Source organism: Abramis brama (genome assembly GCF_963993115.1).
Source record: "Abramis brama genome assembly, chromosome: 22".
NCBI classification, from domain to species: domain Eukaryota; kingdom Metazoa; phylum Chordata; class Actinopteri; order Cypriniformes; family Leuciscidae; genus Abramis; species Abramis brama.
The window spans coordinates 14,945,157-14,962,422 of NC_139984.1; the positions used below are offsets into that span (position 1 = coordinate 14,945,157).

The 17,266-nt window shown below is 40.5% G+C and overlaps 2 protein-coding genes across 2 annotated transcripts in view; one reads left to right on the forward strand and one right to left on the reverse strand.

Annotated features, from left to right (window-relative positions):
* LOC311072856 (uncharacterized protein) overlaps nt 1-17,266 on the reverse strand; it is a 52,345-nt gene that overhangs the window by 32,617 nt on the left and 2,462 nt on the right. Inside the window, exon 2 of the mRNA XM_084098160.1 lies at nt 16,968-17,040. The gene's annotated coding sequence lies outside the window, so the exon portion shown is untranslated. The remainder of the gene's footprint in view (nt 1-16,967; nt 17,041-17,266) is intronic.
* Nucleotides 1-17,266, forward strand: part of ntsr1 (neurotensin receptor 1 (high affinity)) — a 40,969-nt gene that overhangs the window by 8,246 nt on the left and 15,457 nt on the right. Inside the window, exon 2 of the mRNA XM_084098159.1 lies at nt 12,583-12,784. Coding sequence (XP_083954285.1) covers nt 12,583-12,784 — 202 coding nt within the window. The remainder of the gene's footprint in view (nt 1-12,582; nt 12,785-17,266) is intronic.

Sequence of the window (17,266 nt, forward strand, 5' to 3'; positions counted from 1 at the left end):
CTTTCTAATGGTTCATCTGCTTCTGTTTGTTATTCTGATCTTGCTATTGTCTACACCTGAAAATAATCCAGTACTGCACTTGAAATTATGTGTATACAAATAAAGTGAGACCGACATATACATATAGCAGCAGACAGTGCATATTGGTTAGATAACTGGCTGATAGTAGATATTGGATTGGCACTTTGTTCTGGCAGGTGTTTAGAGCTCTTCTAGCCATAACAAAAGAGGAGAGATGGACTGTTGAGTTGAAATTTTCATGTTCTGACATTGCACCCCTTCATTCAACAGTACAACACCATTCATAAAGCACAGCTTTCTGGATTCAAAAACAAACAAACAAACAAAAAAACGCTGAAAAACAGATAAAAATAGATTTAACTTCTTGAGAGGGAGATGACATTTGATAGATAATACTTAGCTGTGCTCTGCTGAAACACTTTTCACAAACAAATTTATTGTAAAAAATAAGAAAAAAAAATTATTACAGTTTTCACAAAAATATTAAGTAGTTTTCAATTTTTGATAATAATAAGAAATGTTTCTTGAGCAACAAATCAGCATGTTAAAATGATTTCTGAAGGATCATGTGACACTGAAGACTGGAGTAATGATGCTGAAAAAAACAAAAAAACAAATAAAAACAAAAGATTTTTAATTGTATTTTTTGATCAATTAAAGTGCAGGCTCTGTGAGCAAAAGGGACTTTCAAAAACCTTCAAAACCATTAAAGATTCCAAACTTTTGACTGGAAGTTATTAGGATTAGAATTATTAGTTATTATTTTAGGTCTGTCAGTCAATGCATTAACTTAACATATTAATTAAATATGTTTAATATAATCCGTTTTAAAACATTTACTGACTTTACATATTATTGTATTATTTTGTTCTGCTTTCTAAATGCTGGCCAGAGGTCATTATTCTATTCAGAGCCCTAGTGTTTAACAGTAAGAAATAAAAAACAAAAACAAATGTAGTGTTATTAAAATAAAATATCTATTTTTTCTTGCAGCCCTGCTGAAATATACATCATAAACCTGCATGTTGGTCCAGGCTGGTTTATACAGTGGTGGTATAGCTGGTGGGCCAACATGCTGTTCTCAAACATATACCTGGACGCTGGATTTTTCAGCAGGAAACCCTTGGACTGTTCACTTTATCTTGCTCAGTTGTAAGAAAGCCTCTGTAAAATATTTAACGTTATTTAAATATGATTTATTTGAGACAAATAATGAATGCAATTGTCTGATACAACTGTCTCAACAAAAATAATATCAAAACTAGACCAGGCTGCCCAGACAAAAATATATATTTGCGCTTAAGCACAACCGGAAATAAATTTAAGATGACACATGTCAGTGAGCTCTGGACTCAGCAACGATAGAGATGACGTGATGTCTCTGTTCACAGTGTACTGACGGGTATATCTGCTGTTATATATATATATATATATATATATATATATATAAAAGAGAGAGAGAGAGAGAGAGAGAGAGAGAGAGAGAGAGAGAGAGAGAGATGGTTGTGTAAGATGGGGGCTTTGGTGCATTTTTTTTTTTTTTTTTGTGTGTGTGCTTTCCAGGCAAGTGTAGGTCAGGACAAATACACTTTGTAAATAACTGTTTCCTCTGCCCAACAGTTCATTCATGAAGCTACAGTATAATTACATGTTGTGAAGCATCTGTGTCCTTCATATAGATCTGCCAGGTGGTCAGCCACAGCAAGGGAGTTTAGCAGCCTGTGTGCTTGAGAGCTGTAAACCCTAATGCTCAATAATTTAAAAGAATAATTTATTGGTTTGAGTAAACTTAAATTAAACAAATAAGTTCAATCAAACTTATTTAGCAGTGAGCATGAGCTTAGTTTGAGAACAGATATATGTCTACTCATTCAGTAATTGCTAATGCTACCAAAGCACTGTGTTACCAATTAGCTTGTTAAAGCTTGCCAAGTTTCTAGATTACATGATAATTTTAAGTTAATGTATGAATTGGCTTACTCAATTAATTCAAGTTAAGAGCAAGCAACTGATTACCAAACGTTTTTTGAGTTTTGCCAACTTATTTGGTTTACAGTAAGTGAATTTGTGGTGGGAGCGAAAGCGACACAATGCACTATACTTTCAGTGAATCTGTAAAATGTCAGTCAGTTGCATTTTGAGTTCATTCTCAGTGGCCTTGAGTGGCAAGGTATGCTGTTACTTTTGACCAACATCCTATCCAAAGTGTGAATTACACATTTCAAGTACTTCAAAGCAATCAACTCTTTACTCAAGACACCTTCACAGACGTCAGGGCAGCAGATACTGACAGGCAGAGAGATGTCTGGCAGATAAAAGAAACCTCAGCCAAGATTTTGAGGAGGAGAGTGGAGGAGAGATGGAATCGAGGCCAAAAGAAAGAAGAGAAATGATAACTTTCAGACAGTAAATAAGATGACAAGTGTTGACAAGTTTAATCTTTTTCTTACCTTACATCATGGGTGGCACTAGTCCTGAATGTTTTTAAAGGCCTGAAAGGTTGTCTTTTTCATGCCTCCTCATTTTTGTCACAATTAATATTACCCAGAATCTATAAACCAGATATAGTGTTGCAAGTCACATTTTTGACTATACTACATAGTCTGGTAAATATTGTTAATCCTGCCATGAAAGCGTGTTTAAAAAGTGGCTCAGCATTTGGTTTTGCTCAGCACTAAAGAAATTAGAGGAAACTGTGTTGACTTTGTTCTATCCAGATGTAGCAAGAAGAACCAAATAATTCACAGAAGTAATAATTTGCAGTGTGCTTGAGAAATGTTACAATTTTGAAACTCTTGTTAAAATATGATGCCATGAACGATGACAAAAAATAGCCGGCACAGCCTGAATGACAGCAGCAGAAAAAGTCATTTCAGAGGAGGAGTAGAGAAGTTATTATATTATAATGCAAAATTACAAAGACAAAAGTTTTTCTTTGAAGCAATGTACTGTTCAATCCAATAAGACCATGAACATGTCAGAAGACAGAAAACTTGTTGAACATATTTCCAGTCACTTTAATGTAAAATCGCCCTATTTGAAATGCAGAAACGCTGGCTCATTTGTGACATTAAGTGTGTATTTGAGAAGAGAGAGAATTAAGATTATGAGAAGAACATTGCATAAGAGACAAAAGACTACAAATATGCAAACAGTGTGCTATTAGTAACCATAGAAACCTCACTAATCCAGCCTCAGCTTTAACACACACAATGGACATACTGCTATCTGAAGTGAACAAATATGAATTAGCATTGCTCATAACCCTTAAGGACCACACATGCAGGTTGCAGCTACACACCACTGGCCCAAGATTTAGCTAATTACTTCATTAGAGCCTCTAAGGGTCATTAATTGGTTAAATCAAACATTACACGACTTGAACAAATGTACAAGGCACAAAGAGCTCATTTGAACTCTAACCTATTACAGTGCTACAACTGTGTTTTATTAACACACACCACTGTGAATGTTGCTCCATTAGTCTATTTATCACCCGTTTCATAAGAACTTCTCCTCTCTCTCTGTTGTATTTCCATGGGGTTTTCAGTTTGATGTTGTCGCCTGTTGGGATCAGACTGTGTTGACTGAGGTATAGCTTAGAAATCTATTTATGGTAAAAACGAAAATGAACTGGCAGCTGATCTGTTTAGCACCTCAAAATGCATTTTTAAAATGTTTTAAAAGTGCTGTGCTGAATAAAGAGAGAATTTAATTATGAGTTCTGCTCAGGTGGTCTCACATTGGACACAATGAACTAACAGAATAATAACTAATCTGAATTAATTAATCAGAATATTAATCTAACAAACAAGGGAGGAAAAACATTTCAGAAAAAAATATAGTATTAGTCAATGGATAAGCTGCATTAGCTAGTTTTGTGGATGTTGTTTGACTAGCTGAATTTGAGTGAAGTGTTGCCTAATAATCTCTCAAAACTGTGGTCTCACAATTTTTTAAAAGAACCATATCAGTAAAGTTAACCTGCTCAATAAAATAAATGTTTTAAAATGCAATATACTGATGGCCACCATAATAATACAGGTGGTAAAAAGTTCAAAATTACCATTTAATGAATGTTTTACCAATCAATTATATCTAACATGTCACGATAATATAAAACTCTCCTGATATTAGAGTAACAATTACAGAAGAATAAAATAAAGCATATTTTGTTACCTTTTGGAGCTTGAAAGAGTTCAGTATGAACAGATGTTTTATACAATCATCACTGTCCTCGTCAGAGCTCATTTCCCAGTACATTCAGTATCTGGCTCATATTCACTATCTCAAACATATTCTCGAAAATATAATTTTCAACATCTTCAAAATCACTATTTTGATCGCTGACAGCTTCTTCACCAGAACCACCATTTGAAATTAAGTTTTGCTGATGATACTTCCTAATTTTTTGTTTTCTGCCTGCGGTAACTATGAGTATCACTTCATCATTGTGTATCAGACATTGCCACCTTGTTGAATAAAGGTGAATTGCACTTATTCATTCATCAAAGATTCAGTTATTGTTGTGCAGAAAAATGATTGTGGTGCGCCCGGGACTGGCCTACATATGTATGCACAGTTAATTGTTGAAAGTTTGCAATCTCAATTCAAACACACACGTGATCTTATTCCTGAATGACAATGATTCCGCTATGTGTATTAAACCTTTGAAATTACGATTAGAGTGGAATATTTAAACCTGCTTTCACGCTGCCACTGAGCCAGAGAGAACAGCGCTCATGTAAGCTTTATATTTGAAACAGTCTTTTCAACTACAGTTATAACTACATTATTTTGCTATTTCTGTGTTGCAAACATTAAATAATATAAGTAATGGGATAAAAGCTTATAGTCTGGAGATGTTGCAACTAGTGACTGTTAAAATGTGCCATGACCGAATAATAGATACATTGATTATGCTGGGTCTGGCCTTTGCATCTTACTGAACTCAGCCGAAGAATCCCTAAAGAAATTACATTTGTTTGCCAATATATTAAAAGAAATGTATATATATATCATCTAACTAGTACTAATACCGTTTCTAATATTAAAATGTACAGTATACAGACTGTAACATTTACAATCTTACAAACTGTCACGGATGCACACGGGAAGCAGGAAAATCCAAGTGCAGTAATTTATTAAGAGGGCAATCCAACATCGTTGTAATCCATGCAGAGGTCAAAAATCCAGAGAAGCAATCCAAACAAGAACGGGTATAAACAGACAAGAAGTGTGGTGACACAAATTAACGACTCCGTACACATACAGAAACAGGCAGAGAATAAATACACACAGATCTAACAGGACTAACAATGAACAGCTAGGACAATGATTACGGGCAACAGCTGAGTGTAATGAACAGTGATAAGTGACAGACAGAATGCTGGGAATTGTAGTCAAAGTGAAGGACACCGTGAAAACGAGACACAAACCAGACACTGTGACATAACCCCCCCTCTACGGAGCGGCTACCAGACGCTCCATGACAACACTAAAACACAACACAAGACTTCAGGAGGGAGGTGGAATGGTGGAGGATCAGGGGGAGGGAAGGTGGGCCAGGTCCATGGAGGGAAACGGGGACAGGGAGTGACAGTTCATCTGGCGGCCAGGGCGGAGACGACAGTCCCTCGGGCGGCCAGGGCGGAGACTTTCCCTCGGGCGGCCAGGGCGGAGACTTTCCCTCGGGCGGCCAGGGCGGATCCAGCTGTGCAGGCGACCGGGACGGGGCAGGTCCTTCGGGCGGCCAAGGCGGAGACGACCCCTCGGGCGGCCACGGCGGAGACGACCCCTCGGGCGGCCACGGCGGAGACGACCCCTCGGGCGGCCACGGCGGAGACGACCCCTCGGGCGGCCACGGCGGATCCGGCTGTGCAGGCGACCGGGACGGGGCAGGTCCTTCGGGCGGCCAAGGCGAAGACGACCCCTCGGACGGCCAAGGCGGAGACGACCCCTCGGGCGGCCACGGCGGAGACGACCCCTCGGGCGGCCAGGGCGGAGACTTCCCCTCGGGCGGCCAGGGCGGATCCGGCTGTGCAGGCGACCGGGACGGGGCAGGTCCTTCGGGCGGCCAAGGCGGAGACGACCCCTCGGGCGGCCACGGCGGAGACGACCCCTCGGGCGGCCACGGCGGCGCAGAAACTGGAACAGACACCACCAGCGCAGGAACTGGAACAGACACCACCGGCGCAGGAACTGGAACAGACACCACCGGCTCAGGAACAGACACCACCGGCGCAGGCTCAGGAACAGACACCACCGGCTCAGGAACAGACACCACCGGCTCAGGTTCAGGAACAGACACCACCGGCGGCTCAGGAACTGACGCCACCGGCTCAGGAACAGACGCCACCGGCTCAGACACCACCGGTTTAGGAACAGATACCACTGGCTCAGGAACAGACACCACCGGCTCAGGTTCAGGAACAGACACCACCGGTGGCTCAGGAACTGGAACAGACACCACCGGCTCAGGAACAGACGCCACCGGCTCAGACACCACCGGTTTAGGAACAGATACCACCGGTTTAGGAACAGATACCACCGGCTCGGGCTCAGGAACAGGCACCACCGGCTCGGACTCAGGAATAGGCACCACCGGCTCGGGCACTGGAACTGGCACTATCGGCTCGGGCACTGGAACTGGCACCACCGGCTCGGGCACTGGAACTGGCTCAGGAACAGGCACCACCGACTCGGGCACTGGAACTGGCACCACCGGCTCGGGCACTGGAACTGGCACCACCGGCTCGGGCACTGGAACTGGCACCACCGGCTCGGGCACTGGAACTGGCACCACCGGCTCGGGCACTGGAACTGGCACCACCGGCTCGGGCACTGGAACTGGCTCAGGAACAGGTACCACCGACTCGGGCACTGGAACTGGCACCATCGGCTCGGGCACTGGAACTGGCACCATCGGCTCGGGCACTGGAACTGGCACCACCGGCTCGGGCACTGAGACTGGCACCACCGGCTCGGGCACTGGAACTGGCACCACCGGCTCAGGCACTGGAACTGGCACCACCGGCTCGGGCACTGGAACTGGCTCAGGAACAGGTACCACCGACTCGGGCACTGGAACTGGCACCATCGGCTCGGGCACTGGAACTGGCACCACCGGCTCGGGCACTGGAACTGGCACCACCGGCTCGGGCACTGGAACTGGCACCACCAGCTCGGGCACTGGAACTGGCACAACCTGCTCGGGCACTGGAACTGGCACCACCGGCTCGGGCACTGGAACTGGCTCAGGAACAGGCACCACCGACTCGGGCACTGGAACTGGCACCATCGGCTCGGGCACTGGAACTGGCACCACCGGCTCGGGCACTGGAACTGGCACCACCCGCTCGGGCACTGGAACTGGCACCACCGGCTCGGGCACTGGAACTGGCACCACCGGCTCGGGCACTGGAACTGGCACCACCGGCTCAGGAACGGACACTGGCTCCGGCTCAGGAACGGACACTGGCTCCGGCTCAGGAACGGACACTGGCTCCGGCTCAGGAACGGACACTGGCTCCGGCTCAGGAACGGACACTGGCTCCGGCTCAGGAACGGACACTGGCATGTCCAGGATCCGAGTCAGACGCTCCAAATAATCCATCATAGCCTTGGCAGCCACACGAATGGGCATCTCTTGATCTGTCTCTAGCTGGGCAAACGGAATGTGAACAGTCTCTGATTGGGCAGACGTGACGTGAACAGTCTCCGGCTGGGCAGACGGAATGTGAACAGTCTCTGACTGGGCAGACGTGACGTGGACAGTCTCTGACTGGGCAGACGGGACGCGGACAGTCTCTGACTGGGCCGACGCAGGTCTCCTCCTCCTTCTTCCCTTCTGACGGATGTGTACCGTCTCTGAACTGGACGAAACCATCGACGAAGTCCCAGCGCTCGATGAGACCCGTGGTGAAGCTTCAGCTATCCTAATTTCCTCATGCCTTTGTGCACATCTAGAAAAATACTCTAGTAAAGAGATGCCCTTCTCTCTCTCTGCGGGAGAAAGTTCGCTACGTGGAATCCACATAGTAACTGGGGACGAGATCCTACAAAAAATAATAAAAAATGAAAATTACCGCTGGATTTATGGTGACGGAGTCATTCTGTCACGGATGCACACGGGAAGCAGGAAAATCCAAGTGCAGTAATTTATTAAGAGGGCAATCCAACATCGTTGTAATCCATGCAGAGGTCAAAAATCCAGAGAAGCAATCCAAACAAGAACGGGTATAAACAGACAAGAAGTGTGGTGACACAAATTAACGACTCCGTACACATACAGAAACAGGCAGAGAATAAATACACACAGATCTAACAGGACTAACAATGAACAGCTAGGACAATGATTACGGGCAACAGCTGAGTGTAATGAACAGTGATAAGTGACAGACAGAATGCTGGGAATTGTAGTCAAAGTGAAGGACACCGTGAAAACGAGACACAAACCAGACACTGTGACACAAACTAGGATGAAGTCTTTATGTACATTAACAAGGATTTGGGACAATTTTAATGCATTATAAATTTATAATGGAGGATCCTGGAGGATATAATGGAGGATTTTCTTATTCTGCGAAGTTCTTCAAACTACGCCCCTCTAGCAAACCTCTAGGATTTTGAAGAGTCGTTAAACTTATTTATTCTCCCCTAGTACTTTACAGTGCATTGAAATAAAATAAAAATAAAAAAACATATATATATTTGCACTTGCTCAGAAAAAAACTAAACTGAATTAGAAATTTGATAGTAAAAGTCTGCTTTACTTGTCTGCTTTACTTATTCGCCACAATAATGTGTTTGGGCAATAATGTGTATTTCTCATTAAATGTACATCAAGAATACCATAATTTGCAATTTATTTAATTCATCAGGGTTTCATGAAATTACTTGGATTCTTTTTTCTATTGTTCTATGTTTTTATGAAACACTTATGTCTGGAACATTAAGACTGAGCCATGATCATGCTGTTCTGATGCTTCAGTTTCCAGACGAAATACAAACACAGTGAGCATCTTCAGTCAAGGTGTAGATAAGCCACGCATGGATTAGGACTGCAGTAACCTGAGCACAGGCTCCTTGACAAGCAGACACTTGAGCGGAATTTGATTTGCCACATGATTTGTTTGTTTATTCGTGAGTGCATGTGCACTGTGCCTAAGTGAGATGTACCTGCTGGAAAGCTTTGATGGAGAATTAATACTGGAATATAGTCTGGCTATCACCAGACCAAGCTCAGTCTTTTAAGATTGAACATTGGTCTGGGGAGTCTGCTATGTATTTTCTACTGCACAAGAGGTGTGATCAATGGGCATAGTTCAAATGACTGTACGCAATTGGATAGTCCTTCAACCAATCAGACCAACGATCCGGGTGAAGTACTTTGCAGAGCGACGCGAAAACTGCAGGCAGGAAAATGTGTAACCAAATGTGTTGATCAGCGGTTTGCAGAAGCAGCAATGGAATCGAGCGATTTTTGCAGGTTATGCAAAAAAACAAACAAACATGAAAGTCAGTGGTATTTACACCCACTCGAGCGATTTGTTTGCTAAAAAGAAGCCATTGAGCATCGTCAAGAGGTTAAAAGGAATTGGACAGAGCCGTAACGGCTCTGGAATTGGATTGGATTAAACCTGCCAAAAGCTCGCCAGGTGGATAAGCCAGTTTGTGATTGGTTCCCGCAAATTTGTAAAGGAAGCAGCAGAGATAAATGTACAGGTTTCCAGCCTGAGCTGTAGGGCGAAATCAAGTCGCCGGCAGATCTCTGCCATTATACTGTATTATAAGTGTTACTCCATTATACAAACTCTGTCATTCAGATAAATTTGAACTGTCTCCAAAAACCCTTTTGGTCATTTTATAAGGTGGTTGAAAACTTTTAAATAGCCTCTGTGGTTTCCATGGAGATAGGATCTTTACAGGGGAGTTTAAAATAATTTGTCCGTGCAATCACAGCATAACATTCCATCTATGATGCCTGGGAAATCAATACATATAAAAGCGTGACGTTTTCGTGACTGTTGCCATGACCGAATAACAGATATATTGATTTGATCAATTATGCTGGGTCTGGCCTTTGCATCTTACTGAACTCAGCCAAAGAATCCCTAAAGAAATTACATTTACTTTTGCTTCTGTTTGTGTGTCTTCATAAACACACAAAGGATTCTTCTCTGAATTCTCATTTTTGCTCAGTGGGAGTACTGATCTTACAAACATGATTAGTAAGACAGCCTGCAGTTACATAATACATAAATAATTATCCCATTAAGGTTCTTAAAGCCACACAACTTAAAAATGCTTCTATAAAAAGGTAAGGATGCAGCATATGAATCAGACATACTCTTCATGTACTGCTTTTCATCTACTATATATAGTAGGCATCTTTGGATGTGGACGTAACTTGTTTATTTATTAAAATTAATAAAGGTGATTTGGATATATTGAACTTTGTGTCTAAACTGTTATGTTATCAATTGTCATGATAATTGCATTATACTGGTCTCATCTTGTACGCTTTAACACAGTTTTAACATTTCTGACTTTCCTCATTAAAGACAAGATATTCCCATCCTCTGTGGGGCAGTCGTGGCCTAATGGTTAAAGTCAGACTTAACTCGAAGGTTGCGGGTTCAATTCTCAATACCGGCAGGAAAATGTAGGTGGGGGGAGTGAACTAACAGTGACCTCTTCCACCCTCAATACCCACGACTGACAAATTCCAAGTATGGGTTACCATACTTGGCTTTCATGTCACAACATAGAAACCATGCGAACAACATAGAAACCAGACCTAATATTAATTATGACCAAATAAAGTCCACTTTTCAGGGCACTTTCAAGTGAGTGGAACTAAATCTGTAACCAGTCATGCTTAGGCAGGTATGCAGGCAGGTGCAAAAAAAAATTAGAATATATATCATTATAATATCATATTCTGTTCGTTTGCAACACACAGCCATGTTAGCACCCAAATCCTCTTACCAGTGAACTCCTAAATTAATGCAGTGCGTATGTGGTGCGTGTTGCGGTGCGTATGCGGTGCAGGAGCAGCACGCGCTATAGTGCTTTCACATATGCTGCATTTGCAGTGCGTAACTGATCTGCGGCTGTACCACAAACACATACTCACTATTTTTATTTCAAACTCCTAAAGTAATGTTAAAAAAAACAATTTAGAAAAAAAAAAAAAAAAAAAAAGTGTTTGCTTTAGTCCTAATTAATTAATAGCTCTGGTTCAACCTTGCAGTAACAAGCCAAAAAATATTTTTTTCCCCCATGGTCAGTTTTAACATCTCTGACCTTCCTCATTAAAATACTCTAAATATTCTTATCTTCTTTCCCTTCAGTGGTTTTTTGATATGTTCCTTCTGATCTCTTTTATGTTTCTCAGTCTGGAAGGAACAGTGCTGGACTCTTAAACTCGTCATCTGTTCAACACCAATTTAACATGACTGCTTAAACCAACACCATGTTCTTCTAAATTAGTGCCGAGGAGTATTTCAATAGTCTTGGCTTAATCTCAGTTTTTTTCATGCAGTTCAGATTGTCAGATCATATGAGATTAACTTGCTTTGGCAACAGCAAAAAAAAAAAAAAAAAAAAGGAAAAAAAGAAAAAAGGAAAGGAACAAAATACCAGTTTAATGACAGATCTAGGAATGTGACCAGTTCAAGAAAAGAGCCCTGCATACCTTGCAGTAATATTGTGCGTGTCTGTGTGTGTTTGTGCTTGTTTATATGATTTATTAGGACACAAATATGTATAATGACATAGGTATTACACTGGTATTACAACGTAAATGTGATTTATTGGGACATTTCCTGAGTCCTTGTAATTAAAATGGCTTAAAAACAAACTATTTTTATTAAAAATGTTAAAATGCAGAAAGGTTTCTGTGATGGGTAGGTTTAGTGTAAGGGGAAAGAATATACAGTTTGTACAGTATAAAACCATTAAGCCTATATGGAATGGTGAACCAACATATGTGTGTGTGCATTTTGGGGTGAGTTTATTAAGAGGTATCAAGAGAACCTTCTTATCCAGGTGGAAGAATAAATCAAAAAATGTCATGACGCTGTGCACACATAACTGATTATAAAAACATTAAAAAACATTAGGTCTATTCGACATACTTGGGTTTGACTCCCAGGAAATTCTAAAATGTACTGAATACCTTGAATGCATGAAATAATTGCAGTCCTACTTTGGATAAAATTTTTGGATATAATTTAAATTTGATCCATCTGACTTCCTGGCTTTTATCATACACATTTCCCTAGCCGGTCTTGTCAAATGGAGATAGAATTGTGCAGTTCTTCAGGGTGTACACAAGTCTAAAAAAAGACATATCATAAAAATAATAATAAAGAGAGAGTGAGAGAGAGAGAGAGAGAGAGAGAGAGAGAGAGAGAGAGAGAGAGAGAGAGAGAGAGAGAGAGAGAGAGAGAGAGAGAGTGTGAGTCATTGCGTCAAACAAAAAAGCATCATAAAAGTCAAAGCCACTTGCCTACTTATTCCCTCTTTTTCCTTTGTTCCCTATAACTCCTCAAGGTGAATGCCTTCCTGTCCTTTGTGGTTCCCATGGCACTGATCTCCGCATTAAATGGAGTCATAGCCAGTCAGCTGCTGCGCATGTTTCGGGAGTCTGCCCAGGACAATCGCATCTGTATCATCGGAGGCAACGCTACCATGCTTAGTGTCGCTGTTGAACCCAACCGTGCCCAATCAATGCGCCATGGAGTCATGGTGCTGCGTGAGTACCTTTATGTTTTTTCAAGTTTACAATAGAATATTATAAATTAATTTACAATGTATGCATACAATCAGTAGTATACAGGAGTCAAACACTGAATATATTAAATAAGATAAACTTTTGAGGTGGTGGACTTCCAACAGTGGTACTGTCACAATTCCCTATGTGTCTGTTTTCAAGGACTCTTATTTTGATATTCTTTTGTCTTGTTTTGGCTGTTCAGTTCCTGTGTGTTTAGTTCATGTTTCCTTAGTTACTCATTGTTTCATAGATTAGTGGCTCATCATCTTGTGTATTTAAACCCTCAGTCTTTGTCTGTTCTTGGTCCTGTGTTGAAGTTTCATGATCTGTAACGTTCTTGGTGTCTACTAAATGTGTTTTCATCATTCACGATCACGGTTTGTTTCACGATCAAGCAGCACAACAGTTTTAGACATTTAGAATAATAAGAAATGTTTAACAAACACTTGTCATCTGGTTTCATTCTGTAGGAGAATGTGTGCGTGCGTGCGTGTGTGTGTGTGTGTGTGTGTGTGTGTGTGTCCTTATTATCATGACAAGTGTTGTGCAGAGTCCCACTGAGTGCACTGAGTGCACTGATCAATGAACAGAACGTTAAAGGACAACTCCGGTGAAAAATTAACCTAGGGGTAATTAACACATGGTTACCGAGTCGATTGTTCCCTGGGATGCGTTTTCATGCAAATCGAATGTAAAGAGTTTTATCTTTAAAAACAGATTAGCTCATAACGCTAGTATATGGGGCACAGAGTAAGTAAAAGTAAATCGCTAGTTAATACCACTAACAAGGCTCAAAATAGCCTCACACTAACACGGTAGCATAATGAGGGTCCCTACATGCAAACCGAAGCATTGAGAACTTTGTAAGTGTACAGACAGTTTAATAAGAAGAGACTTTATAAAGACAGTACATTACGCGTTAACAGGCAGCAGGCATCTTGGAAAACAGTCTCGACTAATCGAGTCCCCTAGGTTCATTTTTCACCGGAATTGTCCTTTAATAAGAGTCTGGTTCTCTCATTTAATCCAGTGTAGTCTCTCTATGGTTGAATATGACCAGAAACTCTTCAAATTGAAACAGTGAAAACTAAAAGCAATTTATTTATATCCTCATAGATAATACAGGGACAAGGCTGAGTCACAAACAACACCTATTATAATGCTCAGAATACACTGCAGGGCTCTGTACACGGTCTTGCTTTTATAAACAGCTATTTTCTCTACACACTAATATTTTTTTCAATTTTACAGGCAATTGAAAACTGAATACTATGTGTGCAATGAAAATTATGTTTGCTCACACAGCACTTTCAGTGATTTTTATCCCGTTGTTTGGATTTAGAAAATGTTTTGTGCTGGTCTAACAAAGGGATGATTTGAAAGACGGGAGCTAAAAATATGAAAATATAAAAAAAATATGCCACAGCTATTCAGTTTTACTTAATTTACAAAGTCATTTAAATCACTTAAACAGGAAGAACATTAAACAGGAAGAACATGCATCTCTAATGGAAAACATTTTCCATTAGAGATGCAGTTGAGATATGTACACCGGGGAAGAATCCAGAGCTAGTTTGTTTTGCTAGTTGACTGCAGCCTCCATTAAAGGGTCAGTGTACCGGTGTAAGACTTTTGACTGCTCTCACAGCAGCTTTCAGCACCATGGGGGAGACAATCATTACTGTTCATTTAATTTACTGCATCATAAGAGACCATTTGATGTGATTTTCAGTCAGAAGCCCCTTAAGGGTACTAAGTGTAACCTGAATAATTTAATGGACTGGGGGAATTACACGACATGAAATGCAGTATTTCATGACAAAATCAATGAATTTCAAACACAAAAAGACAAAAGCAAGGGGCTTTATATCGTCAATAAAATGTATAGTCATCACTTCCTTCCCTTGTGGTAAAGTAGTGTGTTAATTGTATTGAATGTGCAAATCTTAAAAGTATATTAAAAAAAACCTGAACTTGTAGATGATACCGTATTAATGAAATAAAAGGCTTTTAAGTGTATTTAAATAGAGTAGTTTCATGACAATGTTTCTTAACACACCAAAGTATAAACAAAATAAAGGTTTTACCTTAAAGTATATTTTAAATCATTATGTTTTAATGATTTATGTTGCGTTAATAAACATGTATATACAAGCTACTTGAATGGCCTAATTGATAAACTCAGGCCTAATCCTAGTTTAGTCAAAGCCCTGTCTGTGAAACCGGGCCATTAAGCTGCACTTAAGTCCTATTTAAGTGGGGCATAAATGTTATAGATATTTAGTTATGTTTGTTCTTAGTTTCACTTTCTTGGACTTTTAGTTAGTATTCATTGGTTCCTGTTTTCATTTGTTCAGTTTCCGGACCTTTGTATGTCATCATCATGGTTACTAATATGATTTGTCATTTGTTTCAGCTGTGTTCACCCCATTACCATCTGTATATAAGTATATTGTTTCAGTTCTCAAGTGTCCGGTCTACGTTTACATTAGCGTCTGTTTGCGGTTGTGTTTCTTTTGTTACCTGCGATATATCTTTGAAGCTTATTAAAGCCGATTTACCTAAATCGTCATCTTCGTGTGCCTGTCCTCAACCCTTGCTGACAGAAGACCGGACCTAAAAATGGATTTTGCAGCCAGAATTGCTGCGTTGGCCTGAAACAGTCAACATAATGTCTTTACCGTGGAGTTTTGCCATTTCGCCATTCATTCCCTTACAACAACGTGACACGTTGAGAGTGTCTACCCCTGATCCATACATCAGCCACAGCCCGACCCAGAGCCCAGCTCGTCACCACAACGATCAACAGAGTTTGCGTTTATCGTCCCATAGTGCCATGTCTATTCAAACCAAGTCTCCTTATAATTTTTAAAGTTATTTTTTAATGCAGCTTCCAATTACTACTATAAGTGATTGTAATAAATAAATAAATAAATAAATAAGCAGGTGTGTATGCCATATCCTGCAATTAATGCCCCCTCAAGAAAAAAAATTCAATTTAATTGAAAGATACCTCTCATTTCTGCACATGTGCGAGTATGTGTAAAAGCTCAGTTATATCAGTAATAAAATACAGTCTGTGGATCCACACATCCTATTATGCCCTTTTACAAAGTATTGATTTGGATTTTGGGGTGTACTAGAATATGCTTTCATGCTTGATTGTTCAAAAAACAAATTTTTTTCACATATTTTACATTATTACAGCTGGTAATAATAATATTATCTGGTGTAACACGTCGTTTTTGATGAAGCTTCTCCTTCCGAAATATGAAATGTTCTGTGATTGATTAGCTGGCCCAGTGAGTTGTGATTGGCAGCGCTTAGCGCGTGTTCGGGAAATGTATACCACGCCTCCATAACTGCGAGCTCTACTCTAGTGTAAATAAAGGATGGCAGCAATTTAAAACCAATTCAAACTCGATTCAGACCCTGACAATGTTATTGTTAACAAACAAAGAGGATCATCCAGAACGGATTTCACGCACGGACTTTGCAAGCACGGATTTCACAGGACGTTTCAGAGGTGTATGTTTATCTTATACATTATAGATACGATATCCACCATTTAATCATGTTGTAGTCCAAATGAGACGTTCATTGTAGTTCTTGAAAAGTGGATTTTTTTGGAGAGGACTTTGAGCTTTTTAACCTTGCAGATCTTTTTTAGTTTTGCTCAAACAGCAACATTACACAACTAACAAAAGTTCAACAAAGTGGAAAAGCATAATAGGACCCCTTTAGGAGTTTGTTTTCCCAACTGAAATGCATGTTCTCTCACACTTGACCTAACTTCAAACAATAATTTCCATATATCATTATAGGTTGTTCACCTTCTATCCTCACCATTTCCGATCATGTACTGATAAATCTAGCAGAGTTTGTCTATAAAACACTAAATCTGTCACTGTGTCAGCAGGAGTGGGTGAGGTGATCCATGGTTGATGTAAGAAGCCTGCAAATTGCTGACTAAAAGACTAATTTAGGAAAATCTGCAGAGGGCACTTTCTTGTGCCCAGCAGGTTCATACAGGGTCAGAGAGTGTTGGCAGCACTTTTATCCATTCTTCTCAATTTATCTAATGTTGGCTCCACTCGCTTCTACGTCAACTGAATTTGAATTTGTACGAGTGTTGTTAAAATTCAGAAAAAGAATTACCCACTTTCATTCTTGAACTGGATCGAAGGCAGGCACTTAGTGAGACATCTCGAGAAGTTATGGTGATGTTCTGTATTCTATAATGAAAGAGAAAGATATTGTTTTGTAGGCTAGTGGGGTTTAGGGCCTTATAACTACAGCACATTCTATACAAAACTCCATGTTAGTGTAGTCAACAAAGTGCTCATCAGTGTTGTTATTGTTAACTGAAACTAAATCTAGTAAAAATCTTTTTTTAATTGAAATAAAGCTGAAATAAAATTAAATAAAATATTAGATAAAAAAAAAGTATAAATGTTGTCT